Consider the following 14,016-nt stretch of genomic DNA (forward strand, 5'->3'; position numbering starts at 1 on the left):
TCCCAGCAAGGCAAAAGCATAGCAGCTCAATTGAGGGTCATGGAAAACAGAGAGGAAACAGGTGACGTTCCAGTTGTCATTTGAAGCTCATCGCATTGGTTCCTCCCCTTTTTCAAGGGGCAAGGGAGGGAAAGTTCCAGAAGGTTGTCCCTACCCCAGAGAAAGGCCCCGCTTCCAAGATACCATAAAATGATAGTTACAGGTAGGTAGGCGTGTTGGTCTGCCGTAGTCGAAACAAAAAATAAAAATAAAATCAAATCCTTCCAGTAGCACCTTAGAGACCAACTAAGTTTGTTATTGGTATGAGCTTTTGTGTGCATGCACACGTCTTCAGATAGGTTAGTTGGTCTCTAAGGTGCTACTGGAAGGAATTTGGTTTCATAAAATGATAGTTTGCCAGTGATAGTATAGTTAGCAGGGCCCAATCAAGTCTCTCAGTCTTCATTCTAGGCATTAAGGCTCTTTCCATGTCTTTGTCAAACAACCATAAATATACTGGCAAATCCTATTAGCGGCTTTGTAGCTGTAATCTTGTCAGCTTGTGTGATCCCCTGTTTTGACCTTCACCTAGCCTATCGGTGCTGTGATTCTGCACAGTGCTGGATCCACATCTCTTGGCATGTAACAATATAATTGTTTAGAATGGGTGAAAGCGACCAGCCCGGAGGCATCCAGTGACCTTCATGGCTGAGAAGGTCTTCCCAATCCAATTCCAACCCCTGAACACACCAGTAGAATTACTAGCATTAAACGCAGGAGCTCAATGGCATTTGATTAAGATAGGCCCTTCTTTTGCGATCCGATGCCCTTCAGATGTTTCGGGCTCGGCCGGCACATCTGGGGCTGATGGGCGACTTCGTCCCAAACATCTGGAGGGCTCCAGGTCTGGGGATGTGTGTGCGCGCAGGGCAAAAGCGGCCCTTGCAGCATTTTCTCGCAGCTGGAATGTATAGATTTCGCAACGAGTCTTCCAAACTGGTGGACTGAGAGTCTTCAGGCTTTGCAAGGCTGCTGCCAGCTTCCTCCCTTTGCCCATTTGCAGACCTGCCTGTGCGATGCAACTCGAAGATTACTCTTCCTCTCTCAGTCCCACTTCTCCTTGCAACTGCGAACTTGCCTTGTTTTTTCCTCATTGTGCTGAGAACGTAACAGGCAGAGCTCTGAGCTGGCGAACAGGCCTCCTACGCCGAAGCCCGCCTTGTAGGAGACGGGCGGCTGAAAAGGAGAGCCTGCCCTCCTCTGTTCTGCTTTGGCGGGCTGCGAGTTTGTTTCCTGGGCTCCAGCCAAGTTGAGAAATGGAGTTTGCCAATTTGCGTTGCCCTCTTAGCAGCAGACGAGGAAATGCCGTTGCCTTTAATCCTTTCTGCAAAGGAAATCTGGGATTATGGCTGCAGCAGAGTTTGACCGGTCTTGCTACATGTGCAGACAGTCACGGAGGGGGTTCCTTTTGGGTGACTGGAGTTCTCTGATGGCTGCGTCTTCTCCTGCTGCTTACCATGTGCTCCTTGCTTGCTGTCTGTCTGTGGCCCTCCTATACTGCTCTGTACAAAACTGGAGATGTTTTCTGGTGTCAAGTGGGCTTCAATCACCTTCAAGCAATTTCAGGCTGTGCTGTTACAATTTTATTTATATATTCCCGTTATTAACAACCCAAAAGTGCAGTAACAGGGTATTGCACACCCACACACCCCAACACACAAAGCAAACAATCACCAATAAGGGAAAGAAATGGTGCATAAATCATGAACTAACTTAGTTGGTCTTTAAGGTGCTACTGGAAGGAACTTTTTTATTTTGACCATGGCAGACCAACACGGCTACCTATCTGTAACTGCATAAATCATGACATCCATATTTCCTGAGCTGGTGTGGTTGATAAAGAGCCTCTGAAGTCTGAAGCACAGGGAATAAAATCTCACCTTGTGCTGTGGAGGTCTTGTGCAAGAAACCCACCTCCCCACAGACCCACCCCAAAATAATAATAATAATAATAATAATAATAATAATAATAATAATAATAATAAATTTATTTATTCCCTGGCCAGAGCCAGGCTCAGGGTGGCTAACGCCAATAAGATCACAGTAAAAACATAATACAGTGGTACCTCAAGTTACATACGCTTCAGGTTACATTCGCTTCAGGTCACAGACTCCGCTAACCCAGAAATAGTGCTTCAGGTTAAGAACTTTGCTTCAGGATGAGAACAGAAATCGTGCAGCGGCAGCAGGAGGCCCCATTAGCTAAAGTGGTGCTTCAGGTTAAGTACAGTTTCAGGTTAAGAACGGACCTCTGGAAGGAATTAAGTTCTTAACCCGAGGAACCACTGTAAGGGAAAAAGGGGGGGGGAGAGAAAAACCCCAATTTAAAATACAGGTTAAAATGCAGCCTCATTTTAAAGTAGCTGATAAATCAAGACCGTAAGGGGAGGGAAACAAAGGCCAGGTGGAACAGCTCTGTCTTGCAGGCCCTGCGGAAAGATGTCAAGTCCCACTAGGTTTTTAAAAAAATAATAAGGAAATTGCTGGGAAAGTTGTAATGTAACCTGTGGGATAATGTGTGCTTTGACTCAGCACCACCCAAGCTCCCTGCAAACCAGTCAGGACAAACGCTCTATATATAAACAGGTGGTCCGGAAGGAACCCATGAGTTTGAAATATCTCTTTAATATTCAAGAGCATTTTCGGTCTGACCCCTTGCCCTTTGCTCAGGCTGTGTGATCTTCTCCTAGGTTCAAGACCAGCCATGCCCAGCAACTCAGGAGGAAGAGGAGGAGGAGGTGCGCGTGCTGACCCTCCCTCTGCAGGCGCATCATGCGATGGAGAAAATGGAAGAATTTGTATACAAGGTAACTTTGGGTTGGCGCTCTAAGCTGGTATTGGGGCTCTAAGCTTCCATTGTTTCAGCTGCAGTATGCTGGATATACTACGTTCTCTGGCTTCCTTCCTTGCTTTGCAAGCAAAACAGGAGCATGGCAAATCGAGTTTAAGTTTGATAATAGTAATAATAATAATTTATTTATACCCTGCCCATTTGGCTGGGCCACCCTGGGTGGCCTCCAACAAAGCGGTCCGTTAAACATTAAAAGCTTCCCTGAACAGGGCTGCCTTCAGATGTCTTCTAAAAGTCTGGTAGTTGTTCTTCTCCTTGACATCTGATGGGAGGGCGTTCCACAGGGCGGGCGCCACCACCGAGAAGGCCCTCTGCCTGGTTCCCTGTAACTTGGCTTCTCGCAATGAGGGAACCACCAGAAGGCCCTTGGCGCTAGACCTCAGTGTCCGGGCAGAACGATGGGGGTGGAGACGCTCCTTCAGGTATGCAAGATCTCAAGGAGGGGTGGGGAATGTGAGACCCTCGGGATGTTTGCTAGACCCTTGATGTCATGGACCGGCTGGACGCAGAAGAACAGTGGGAGGCCCCAGCTGGGGAACCCCCAAGCGAAGGAGGCTCAGAGGCTGGGGAGTGGCGGTGGGGGCACAACGAGCAGTCAGAGGAAGAAGAAGGAGCAGGCTGGGAGGAGGAGGAGGAGGTGTCGGAAGTTGAAGAGGCAACAGGGTTTAGTGAGCAGGAAGTCTGTGGCAGAGAGCAGTCCAGAATCGGAGGCAGAAGCTGAAGCAGGAGAGTGGAAGTAGGGAAGCCAAGAAGCAAAGTGTCAGGGAACTGACATCGGAGCCAGAGGCGGAGGCTAGGCTCTCAAGCGATGCTGGAGAAGGGCCCAGCAGGGAGAGAGGCAGCTCACCAGCTGGGGAAGGAAATCAGCGTAACACCGGGGATAAAGGGGGGCAGATGGGGGAATCGGCGAGGGGGCTCCAGGACTCCTTGCCGGAGATCAGCGAGGAGAGCACGGGTCCTCCGCTACCCACGCCCACACTGCGCAGAAGATTTCCGCGCAGGGAGAGTAGGAGGAGACTTGGAGTCAAACAACTTTTATGCTGGAAAAGGTTTAAGAAACGCCCACTGACAGATTCTGCTAGCGACTGAACAGCCATGAAGGGCAGGGGCTGTCCAGACAGAAAAGGTTTAACAAGGCAACCTAGCCAGGAGTGGCACCAACTTGCGCATGAGTAACCCCTACATTTATTACACAAAGAAAAGCCAGGCTAGCGAAGAAGCCAGGGAATCTCCCTCTCCTGCTGCGACCAGCTCCCCATCCTTCTCGTCTCCCTGAACCAGAAGAGGTGTGAACAGCAGAGACAGGGGCATCGGCAAAGTCTCAGATTGCTTGGGAGGGACCAGGGAGAGGAGGAGATTTAGGCAGCTGTGGGAAGGTTGGGACCTTCACTCCCCACAACTGCCTCATAGGGGCAAGATCTGCCGGGACGAGTTGCTGTGCTCACTAGGCCTGGCCTAATGAGTCAACCTTGTTTCCTTGAATAAAGAGTTCACTTCACAGCTGACCTCACTCCTTTTCTGACACTTGACCGTTGCCATCTGCTGGGTCTTGTGGAAGTTAGAGAACATCTAGAGGCCCCCGTCCTCCTGCCCAAGAGACTCCTACAAGCTTTGGCTAGTCAAGCAGTTCCCTGGAAATAAAATAACGGAAGGAGCTCACAGCTCTGTCCAGTTACGAAGCCTCGCAAGTTTGAAAGAAGTAGTCTGTTGTTCTTCCTCCAGAACAGTCCCATCTCTGTATGTCCAGACTTGTTTTGGAGGCATCAAATCCACTTCTTCCTGCTTACTGGAATTAAATTTTTAGACCGGGACGGGGAGCCTTTTCCAGCTTGAGGGCCACACTCCTTTCTGGGCAGCCTCCCAGGGGCCATGTGGACCGAGAGGCCAAAATGGGCATGACCAGAAGCAATGGTGGGCAGGCATTTGGGTCACATTCATACCCTGCCCTCCCCAGCCAGAGCCAGGCTCAGGGCGGCTAGCACCAGTAAAATTACAGTAAAAACATAATGGGGGGGGGGAATCAATTTAAAATACAGGTTAAAATGCCATTTAAAATGCAGCCTCATTTTAAAAGTAGCCCATAGATCAAAACCATAAGGGGAGGGAAACATAAGGGTCAGACTGAATCCAAACCAAAGGCCAGGCGGAACAGCTCTGTCTTGCAGGCCCTGCGGAAAGATGTCAAGTCCCGCAGGGCCCTAGTCTCTTGGGACAGAGCGTTCCACCACGTCAGGGCCAGTACTGAAAAGGCCCTGGCCCTAGTTGAGACCAATCTAACCACCTTTCGACTTGGGACCCCCAAAATGTTGTCATTTGTGGACCTTAAGGTCCTCCACGGGGCATACCAGGAAAGGCAGTCCCGTAGGTACGTGGGACCTAGGCCGCATAGGGCTTTAAAGGTCAAAACCAGCACCCTAAACCTGACCCTGTACTCCACCAGGAGCCAGTGCAGTTGGTAAAGCACCAGATCTGCAAAGGATTTGTTTTCTGGGGAGCTAGCCCAGTTCAGGTCCTCTGTCTCCCCTGGGACATGGGCTGAGAGTTCTGATATGGAGGCAACCAATGATTTATGCTGCAAGAGTCCTCATCAAAAGCTGTGCAAGAGTCGCCTGCAGGAGGGGTGGTGTGTGGCTGCGCCCCAGACCGTGCGTTTCACAGCCTAATGGCGGCTCCCTCCCATAATAATAATAATTTATTATTTATACTCCAGCCACTCTGGGCGGCTTCCCAAAAAATATTAAAATACTATAATACATCAAACATTAAGAGCTTCCCTAAACAGGGCTGCCTTCAGATGTCTTCTAAAAGTTGGATAGTTGTTAATTTCTTTGACATCTGGTGGGAGGGCGTTCCACAGGGCGGGCGCCACCACTGAGAAGGCCCTCTGCCTGGTTCCCTGCAACCTCACTTCTTGCAGGGAGGGAACTGCCAGAAGGCCCTCGGTGCTGGACCTCAGTATCCGGGTAGAACGATGGGGGTGGAGACGCTCCTTGTGCCAATGTGCTCCCAGGTACTGACTGCCCCGCATGGCTTGGTGTGTTTCAGGTCTGGGAAGGCCGCTGGAGGGTCATCCCCTACGACGTGCTGCCCGACTGGCTGAAAGATAATGATTACCTCCTGCACGGGCACCGGCCCCCCATGCCCTCTTTCAGAGCCTGCTTCAAGAGCATCTTCCGCATCCACACGGAGACGGGCAACATTTGGACCCACTTGCTAGGTGACCCTGACTCTCTGGTTCCTACTTTAATACTCTGGGTCTCTGGTACCTGTGTTAATGTTGAGAGGGAGCATCTCTCCCCCACTGCGACTTTTTCTTCCCTTGGGGCACTGGAATTGTTCACAAAGGTGGTGGATCTAGAATTTGGATCTAGAATTGTCCTCCTCGTCGTCGTCCTGCCCATCTTCTCTACCCGATTCTAGGCTTGAATGTGATCTACGTTGTGGAGATCTTGCGTATCGTGCAAATCGTTCCTATGAACAACATAAGGGCCTTGGGAAGGAATTGTATACGGTGGTACCTTGGTTTACGAACTTCATCCGTTCCAGAAGTCTGTTCTTAAACCAAAGCGTTCTTAAACCAAGGCGTGCTTTCCCAGAGCAGCGGGGGACTCAATTTACAAATGGAACACATTCAACATGTTCTGCTTCCAAGGCAAAGTTCACAAACCAAAACACCTACTTCCGGGTTTGCAGCATTCTTAATCCAAGTTGTTCATAAACTAAGCTGTTCTTAAACCAAGGTACCGCTGTATTGTGCTTTCCCCAGAGGTGTCACCGTTTAAGCAAGGCCGTTTGGTAATAACAAATAATAATAAATTTTTATTTATACCCTGCCCTTCCCGGTTTAAAAACTGGGCTCAGGGCGGCTAACAACAAATTTAAAACACCTCTAATTGTAAAAGCAGCATAAAATACAGTATAAAAACATGAATAACAATAAAATTCAAAGTTCAGAAGTCACTTTAGGGGAAATCCATCTATAAGCATTAGATAATCCCTAGGGCTAGCTGGCTGAATTGGTCCTACTTGGGTCAGCGAGGAGGCCAGGGGAGAATTAGCTGTGGGGTCTCAGAGCAGGTGGTCTTCATAAAAGGGGAGGGGGAGGGAAGATAAGGGAAATAAAAGATCAGGCTGAATTCAAATTAAAGGCCAGGCGGAATAGCTCTGTCTTACAGGCCTGACGGAAGGAGGTTAAATCCTGCAGGGCCCTAGTCTCATGGGACAGAGCATTCCACCAGGTCGGAGCCATCACTGAAAAGGCCCTGGCTCTGGCGGAGGATAATCTGACTTCCTTAGGGCCCGGGACCTCTAAACTATGGTTATTTATGGACCTTAAGGTCCTCTGTGGGGCAGACCAGGAGAGGCGGTCCTGTAAATACCAGGACCCTAAGCCATGGTACACGTATTTGGTCCCAAACCTCCTCAAGTCTGTTAATGCAGACCATCATTTAGATGGACTGGGAAAATATGATAGTTCCTTAGGTGCCTAGTATTTTATTCCTTCCTCCCGGCTTATTTCTGGCGTGGGAAAGCCTTCCGACTAACTCAGGGACTTTTCACAGTGGCTTATCATTGTCATCATCAATTTGTAGACTTGGAAGGGAACCCCAGGGTCATCTAGTCTAACCCGCTGCAAATCAGGAATCTCGACTAAAGCATCCATGAGAGATGGAGAGCCACAGGCGACTTGGCCTGATCAGTTTGACAGTGCCAGTCTCTCCACCTCTTCATAGAAGGAGCTGCAATTATTTGCACCCTCCTCAGTCTGGGTTCATGTTTTGGGGCTGAGATGGCCTCTGCCCCCTTCGTGCAGGGGTAGCCAATGAAGTGTTCTGTAGCTGTTTTCAAGGCCACTTCTGATCAGCCCCAGCCAGGGATTATAGGCACTGTTCCATAAACTGGAGCTAGTGGAACTTTTTGGTACAGTGCTAAAGAGTCTCCCCAGATAGATTTATGTCCACCCCTTTCTTAAAATCTTCAGATGTGCTCTTAATAACTTTTTTTATTCTGGGGAACTTAAGCTCTGTGCTGGAATTCCTCCCAATGCTGTCTTGGTTTTAGTTTTAATGTGCCAGTTCCTGTTCCCCTGGTTTTTATTGGGTTTTGTTCTCCTGGATTTTTATTGCATTGGTTATATAATAAATTTCTCCAGTAGCACCTTAGAGACCAACTAAGTTTGTTCTGGGTACAAGCTTTCGTGTGCATGCACACTTCTTCAGATACACAAGAACTTATACCAGGCTTCCTCAGCCTCGGCCCTCCAGATGTTTTGAGACTACAATTCCCATCATCCCTGACCACTGCTCCTGCTAGCTAGGGATCATGGGAGTTGTAGGCCAAAAACATCTGTCGGGCTGAGGTTGAGGAAGCCTGGCTTATACCCAGAACAAACTTAGTTGGTCTCTAAGGCACTACTGGACAATTGACATCTGCTGGGAGGGCGTTCCACAGGGCGGGCGCCACCACTGAGAAGGCCCTCTGCCTGGTTCCCTGTAGTTTTATTTCTCGCAGGGAGGGAACCGTCAGACGGCCCTCGGAGCTGGACCTCAGTGTCCGGGCTGGACAGTTGGGGTGGAGATGCTCCTTCAGGTATACTGGGTGCCAAATGCTATAACAGAGACTCTTTGGCCTTTTGATAAATCAGCTAACATGACTCCCTCCCTCCCTCCTCCTCTCTTTCTCTCTCTGCTCTGCATTTCGGCTCCAGGTTTTGTGCTGTTCCTTTGCCTGGGGATCCTGACTATGCTCCGGCCGAACATGTACTTCATGGCCCCTCTGCAGGAAAAGGTGGTCTTTGGGATGTTTTTCCTCGGGGCTGTGCTGTGCCTCAGCTTTTCCTGGCTTTTCCATACAGTCTATTGCCATTCGGAGAAGGTGTCCCGGACGTTTTCCAAGTAAGTCGACCTGGAATCGAAACCCAGGTCGATTAAGACACTCAACTGTTATGGGGTTTGTTTTTGTTTTTTGGCTGCTAAGTGAAATGTAGATAAATTTGGGGCAGCTGTGATGCGTGTGTATGTTTTTAATGCATACCTACTTAGTAGGTAGAAAGGCTGAAAATGAGAGTAAGAGCAGAACCAGCCCCTGGCAGTGCTTCTGTTCATGAACCCAAAGACAGGTTTGAACTCCACATCTAATCCAGAATGCCCCAACGAGACTGGTGACTGGGAGCGGTCGCCAAGACCACATAACACCAGTCCTGAAAGACCTGCATTGGCTCCCAGTACGTTTCCGAGCACAATTCAAAGTGTTGGTGCTGACCTTTAAAGCCCTAAACGGCCTCAGCCCAGTATACCTGAAGGAGCATCTCCACCCCCATCGTTCAGCCCAGACACTGAGGTCCAGCTCCGAGGGCCTTCTGGCGGTTCCCTCCCTGCAAGAAGTGAGGTTACAGGGAACCAGGCAGGGGGCCTTATCAGCGGTGGCACCCACCCTGTGGAATGCCCTCCCATCAGACGTCAAGGAAACAAGCAACTATCTGTCTTTTAGAAGACATCTGAAGGCAGCCCTGCTTAGAGAACTTTTTAACATTTGATATTTTATCGTGCTTTTAATGTTCTGTTGGGAGCAGCCCAGAGTGGCTGGGGAAACCCAGCCAGATGGGCGGGGTATAAATAATAAATTATTATTATATCTGAACATTATAGTGGGTTTACCTCATTCATAGAATCGTAAAATAACAGAGTTTGAAAGAGACCCCACGGGTCATCTAGTCCAACCCCTCCCTGCAGTTCAGGAATCGGACCTAATTCCTCTTTCCTGGCATTTTCGTCTTCACACTGACTGAAATGCAGGTGTTTGTACAGTAGTCAAAATCGATAGCCCCTATGGATTGTAGACGCGGGGACGTGGATGGTGCTGTGGGTTAAACCACAAAGCCTAGGACTTGCCGATCAGAAGGTCAGCGGTTCGAATCCCCACGACGGGGTGAGCTCCCGTTGCTCGGTCCCTGCTCCTGCCAACCTAGCAGTTTGAAAGCACGTCAAAGTGCAAGTAGATAAATAGGTACCACTCTGGCGGGAAGGTAAACGGTGTTTCCGTGCGCTGCTGTGGTTCGCCAGGAGCGGCTTAGTCCTGCTGGCCACATGACCCGGAAGCTGTACGCCGGTTCCCTCGTCCAATAAAGCGAGAAGAGCGCCACAACCCCAGAGTCGGCCACGACTGGACCTAACGGTCAGGGGTCCCTTTACCTTTACCTTTATGGATTGTAGAAAAAAGATAGTATCTCCTTTCCCAAAGCAAACTTGGCTTGCCATTTCCGGAATATGCAATACGCCTCTCACTTCCGTCTGGTTTCTGTTTGTGTCCTTCCCAGGTTGGATTATTCTGGGATAGCTCTGCTGATCATGGGGAGCTTTGTCCCCTGGCTGTACTACTCTTTCTACTGCTCCCCGCAGCCCCGACTTATCTACCTCTCCATTGTGTGTGTGCTGGGTATCTCAGCCATCATCGTCGCGCAGTGGGACCGGTTTGCGACGCCGAAGCACAGGCAGACGAGGGCAGGTAGGGCGGCTCTCTGTAAAGGACATCAGGACCGCGGGAGAAATTTCCCTTGGGAAAGGCTGCCTTATATTAGGTGCTTTCCTTTCTGAATACTTGCTTGAGATCTCCCTTTTCTCCTCCTCGCAGGGGTCTTCCTGGGGCTCGGTCTGAGTGGGGTGGTACCCACCATGCATTTCACCATCGCTGAAGGCTTCGTGAAAGCCACCACCGTTGGGCAGATGGGCTGGTTCTTCCTGATGGCTGTCATGTACATCGCAGGAGCTGGTCTCTACGCCGCCCGCATCCCTGAGCGCTTTTTCCCTGGCAAGTTCGATATCTGGGTAAGTGAGGCCAGCGAATGGTGTGGTATTTGGGTTTTTTATTTCGCAAAATTTATGCACTGTTTGATTGTGGTCTTTTTTAAAAAATCAAACAAACATCAAAGCGATTCTGAAAAGAAAATGAAACAATGAAAAGAAAATTTTCTGAAAAGAAAATGAGACAATGTCAGCAAAAGCAACTCTTCGAAACATTCGAAAGATTAAATCGGCAACAAACTAAGAACAGATGGAGACCTACATCAGCAATGCCTAGCCAAACTCGGCCCTCCATATGTTTTTGGGACTACAGTTCCCATCGTCCCTGACCACCGGTCCTGTTAGCTAGGGGTGATGGGAGTTGTAGTCCCAAAAATATCTGGAGGGACGAGTTTGGCCATGCCTGCGGCTTAAACAAAAATGTTTTTGGTGGTCTTCGGAGAGGGTACCTTCGACAGGCAAGAGCGTTCAAGAATGCGGAAGTGGTGCCACACGCGAGAGATGGATTTCTCAGAAAGTTATGTGGCACCTGTAACAAGTGCCAGTTTCCGCAGTTCGAAGCTGCCAAGTGGGCATTTGTGGGGAGTGAGGCGACCTCACAGTTAGAAGGATACCCAGTCAAATCATTAGGCTGTGCATTTATGTGTGCATGTGTGTCTATGTGTCAGTCAGTGTCATTCCCTAATACAGTGGTGCCTCACAAGACGAAAAGAATCCGTTCTGTGATTCTCTTCGTCTAGCGGTTTTTTTGTCTTGCGAAGCAAGCCCATTGACGGATTAGAGGATTAGCGCTATTAGTGGCTTTTAGCGGCTTATCAGCTTATCGGATCAGCTGATAAGCGGCTTAGAAAAAGGGGGGGAAGGGAAAAAACCCCGCAGGAACTCTCAAGACCTTTTCGTCTTGCGAAGCAAGCCCATAGGAAATTCGTTTTGCGAAGCACCTCCAAAACGGAAAACTCTTTCGTCTAGCGAGTTTTCCGTCTTGCGAGGCATTCGTCTTGCGGGGCACCACTGTATTTTTTTATTAAGTTTCACAAAATTATACACAAACAAAACACACACACAAACAAACATAAATCATAACCTTATTAAAATTACACTTATTAACATTGTTAAGTGACTTCCTCGCTTCCCCTTGGTTGAATTTCCAAGCATATCCTTATAATTCTGGTGTACATCACCTTGCAGCGCGACGTGAAGGATAGTATAGGGCAGGGACTTCCAACTCCCAAGGGACTGCTATCTATAAAAAACTGGCAGTGATCTACCCATTTTTTGGAGGTGGGAAAGCCTGAGTTGTTAACCTTTTTTTTACCGGGGGGGGGGGCGGACTGGAATCTGTTGAAGTTCTGTTGGGGGTGTGTGGAATTGCTCACCTTTCACAACGACGCAGTGGAAATGACTACAGTGGTACCTCGGGTTACATACGCTTCAGGTTACAGACTCCGCTCACCCAGAAATATTACCTCGGGTTAAGAACTTTGCTTCAGGATGAGAACAGAAATCGTGCTCCGGCAGGGCAGTGGGAGGCCCCATTATCTAAAGTGGTGCTTCAGGTTAAGAACACTTTCAGGTTAAGAACGGACCTCCGGAACGAATTAAGTTCTTAACCTGAGGTGCCACCGTATACTCTTTTCAGCGCCTGCTAAAAGCTTTTTCGTTTACACAAGCACATCCTCTTTCCTTTCTGAGCAAGCAAGTCGCTCGTGAAAAATTCTCTTATTCAAGCAGAAAGCACAATGTGGGAATGCAGTTTAGCAACACCATGCCTAGCTATCCTCCTTTATAAAAATATTTATACTGTGGTACCTCGGGTTAAGAACTTAATTTGTTCTGGGGGTCCGTTCTTAGCCTGAAACTGTTCTTAACCTGAAGCACCACTTAGCTAATAGGGCCTTGCACCGCCGGAGCACAATTTCTGTTCTCATCCTGAAGCAAAGTTCTTAACCTGAAGCACTGTTTCTAGGTTAGCGGAGTCTGTAACCTGAAGCGTATGTAACCCAAGGTACCACTGTACTTTTGTTTCCTGACTCGTTGGCAATATAACATTAAAGACCACTCGTTTGACGCAATGGGAGTTTCACTACACTAATTATCACAGCCGCAGATCGAGAGGGTCCAGCCGCGAACTTCCAGGGGTCAACCTGTCGATCGCGGGTGACCGGTTGGACATCGCTGATGTTGGGGTACCAAAATAAATAAAAATATAATGTGCCGGCAGCTCCACAAGGGCACCTTAGCAGTTGCCACAGCTTTTAATGCAAGGGTAGGCAAACTAAGGCCTGGAGGCCGGATCCGGCCCAATCGCCTTCTCAATCTGGCTCGCAGACTGTCCGGGAATCAGCGTGTTTTTACATGTATAGAATGTGTCCTTTTATTTAAAATCCATCTCTGGGTTATCTGTGGAGCATAGGATTTTTTTTTCATATTTTATTTCCAAATATAGTCTGGCCCCCCACAAGGTCTGAGGGACAGTGGACCGGCCCCCTGCTGAAAAGGTTTGCTGCCCCCTATTTTAATGCATACAACAGGTATCCCCAACCTTTCGGCCCTCCAGATGTTTTGGACTACAATTCCCATCACCCCTGACCACTGGCCCTGTTAGCTAGGGGTCATGGGAGTTGTAGTCCCAAATATCTGGAGGGCCGGAGTTTGCCTATGCCTGGCATACACGGGTCTCTCGCATCTCATTTAATCCCAGCAACAACCCTTCGAGGTAGGTTAGGCTGAGAGACAGTGGCGGACCCCTGTGCCCCGCAGTGAGTGTCAGGGAACTGCCATCAGAGCGGAAGGCGAAGGAGAGGCTCCCCGATTCTGCAGGAGAAGGTACCAGCACTAGGTGGAGACGCAGCTTGGTAGAGGAGAAAGGAAATCGGTGTAACACCAGGGATCAAGGGGGGGAAGCGGAGGGAGAGCTCCGGGATTCTTCCCTGGACGTCAGTGAGGAAAGCACTGGTCCTCCACTACCCACGCCCTCCCTGCGCAGAAGACTCCCGCGCAATGAAAGGCGGAGACGATTGGGTGTCAAACAGCTTTTATGCTGGAAAAGGTTTAAGAAACGCCCACAGACAGATTCTGCTAGCGACTGAGGCAGCCACGCTGAGATGGGCTGTGTAGTCAGGACGGTTTAACCAAGGCAATTAACCCCTTAACGGGACAATTTACGCACGAGTAACTCAACCCCCATTACAGTGAGCTTCATAGGTTTTTATTGTTTTTGTTTATTAAAGATTTTCTTGATTTGCAAAAGTGTGTGTAATGTCTCTCTCTCGTATTCCCCCCCCCCCCATGTAACATTTTTACAAATCAGCTTCATTTGTTGAGACA

At 49.1% G+C, this 14,016-nt stretch overlaps 2 protein-coding genes across 4 annotated transcripts in view; one reads left to right on the forward strand and one right to left on the reverse strand.

Annotated features, from left to right (window-relative positions):
• BCDIN3D (BCDIN3 domain containing RNA methyltransferase) overlaps positions 1-14,016 on the reverse strand; it is a 235,430-nt gene that overhangs the window by 16,253 nt on the left and 205,161 nt on the right. The window lies entirely within an intron of this gene.
• The window catches only part of LOC310689442 (adiponectin receptor protein 1), a 34,386-nt gene that overhangs the window by 12,484 nt on the left and 7,886 nt on the right, over positions 1-14,016 (forward strand). For all 3 annotated transcript variants that reach the window (XR_014517439.1, XM_083467171.1, XM_083467172.1), the window contains 5 exons: positions 2,730-2,846; positions 5,936-6,107; positions 8,598-8,784; positions 10,206-10,393; positions 10,520-10,713. Coding sequence is in view for 2 of the 3 variants with exons in the window: in XM_083467171.1 (XP_083323297.1) it covers positions 2,730-2,846; positions 5,936-6,107; positions 8,598-8,784; positions 10,206-10,393; positions 10,520-10,713 (858 nt within the window). In the remaining variant the exon portion in view is untranslated. The remainder of the gene's footprint in view (positions 1-2,729; positions 2,847-5,935; positions 6,108-8,597; positions 8,785-10,205; positions 10,394-10,519; positions 10,714-14,016) is intronic.

This window comes from Podarcis liolepis, assembly GCF_965112155.1.
Source record: "Podarcis liolepis genome assembly, chromosome: 12".
Lineage (NCBI taxonomy): Eukaryota > Metazoa > Chordata > Lepidosauria > Squamata > Lacertidae > Podarcis > Podarcis liolepis.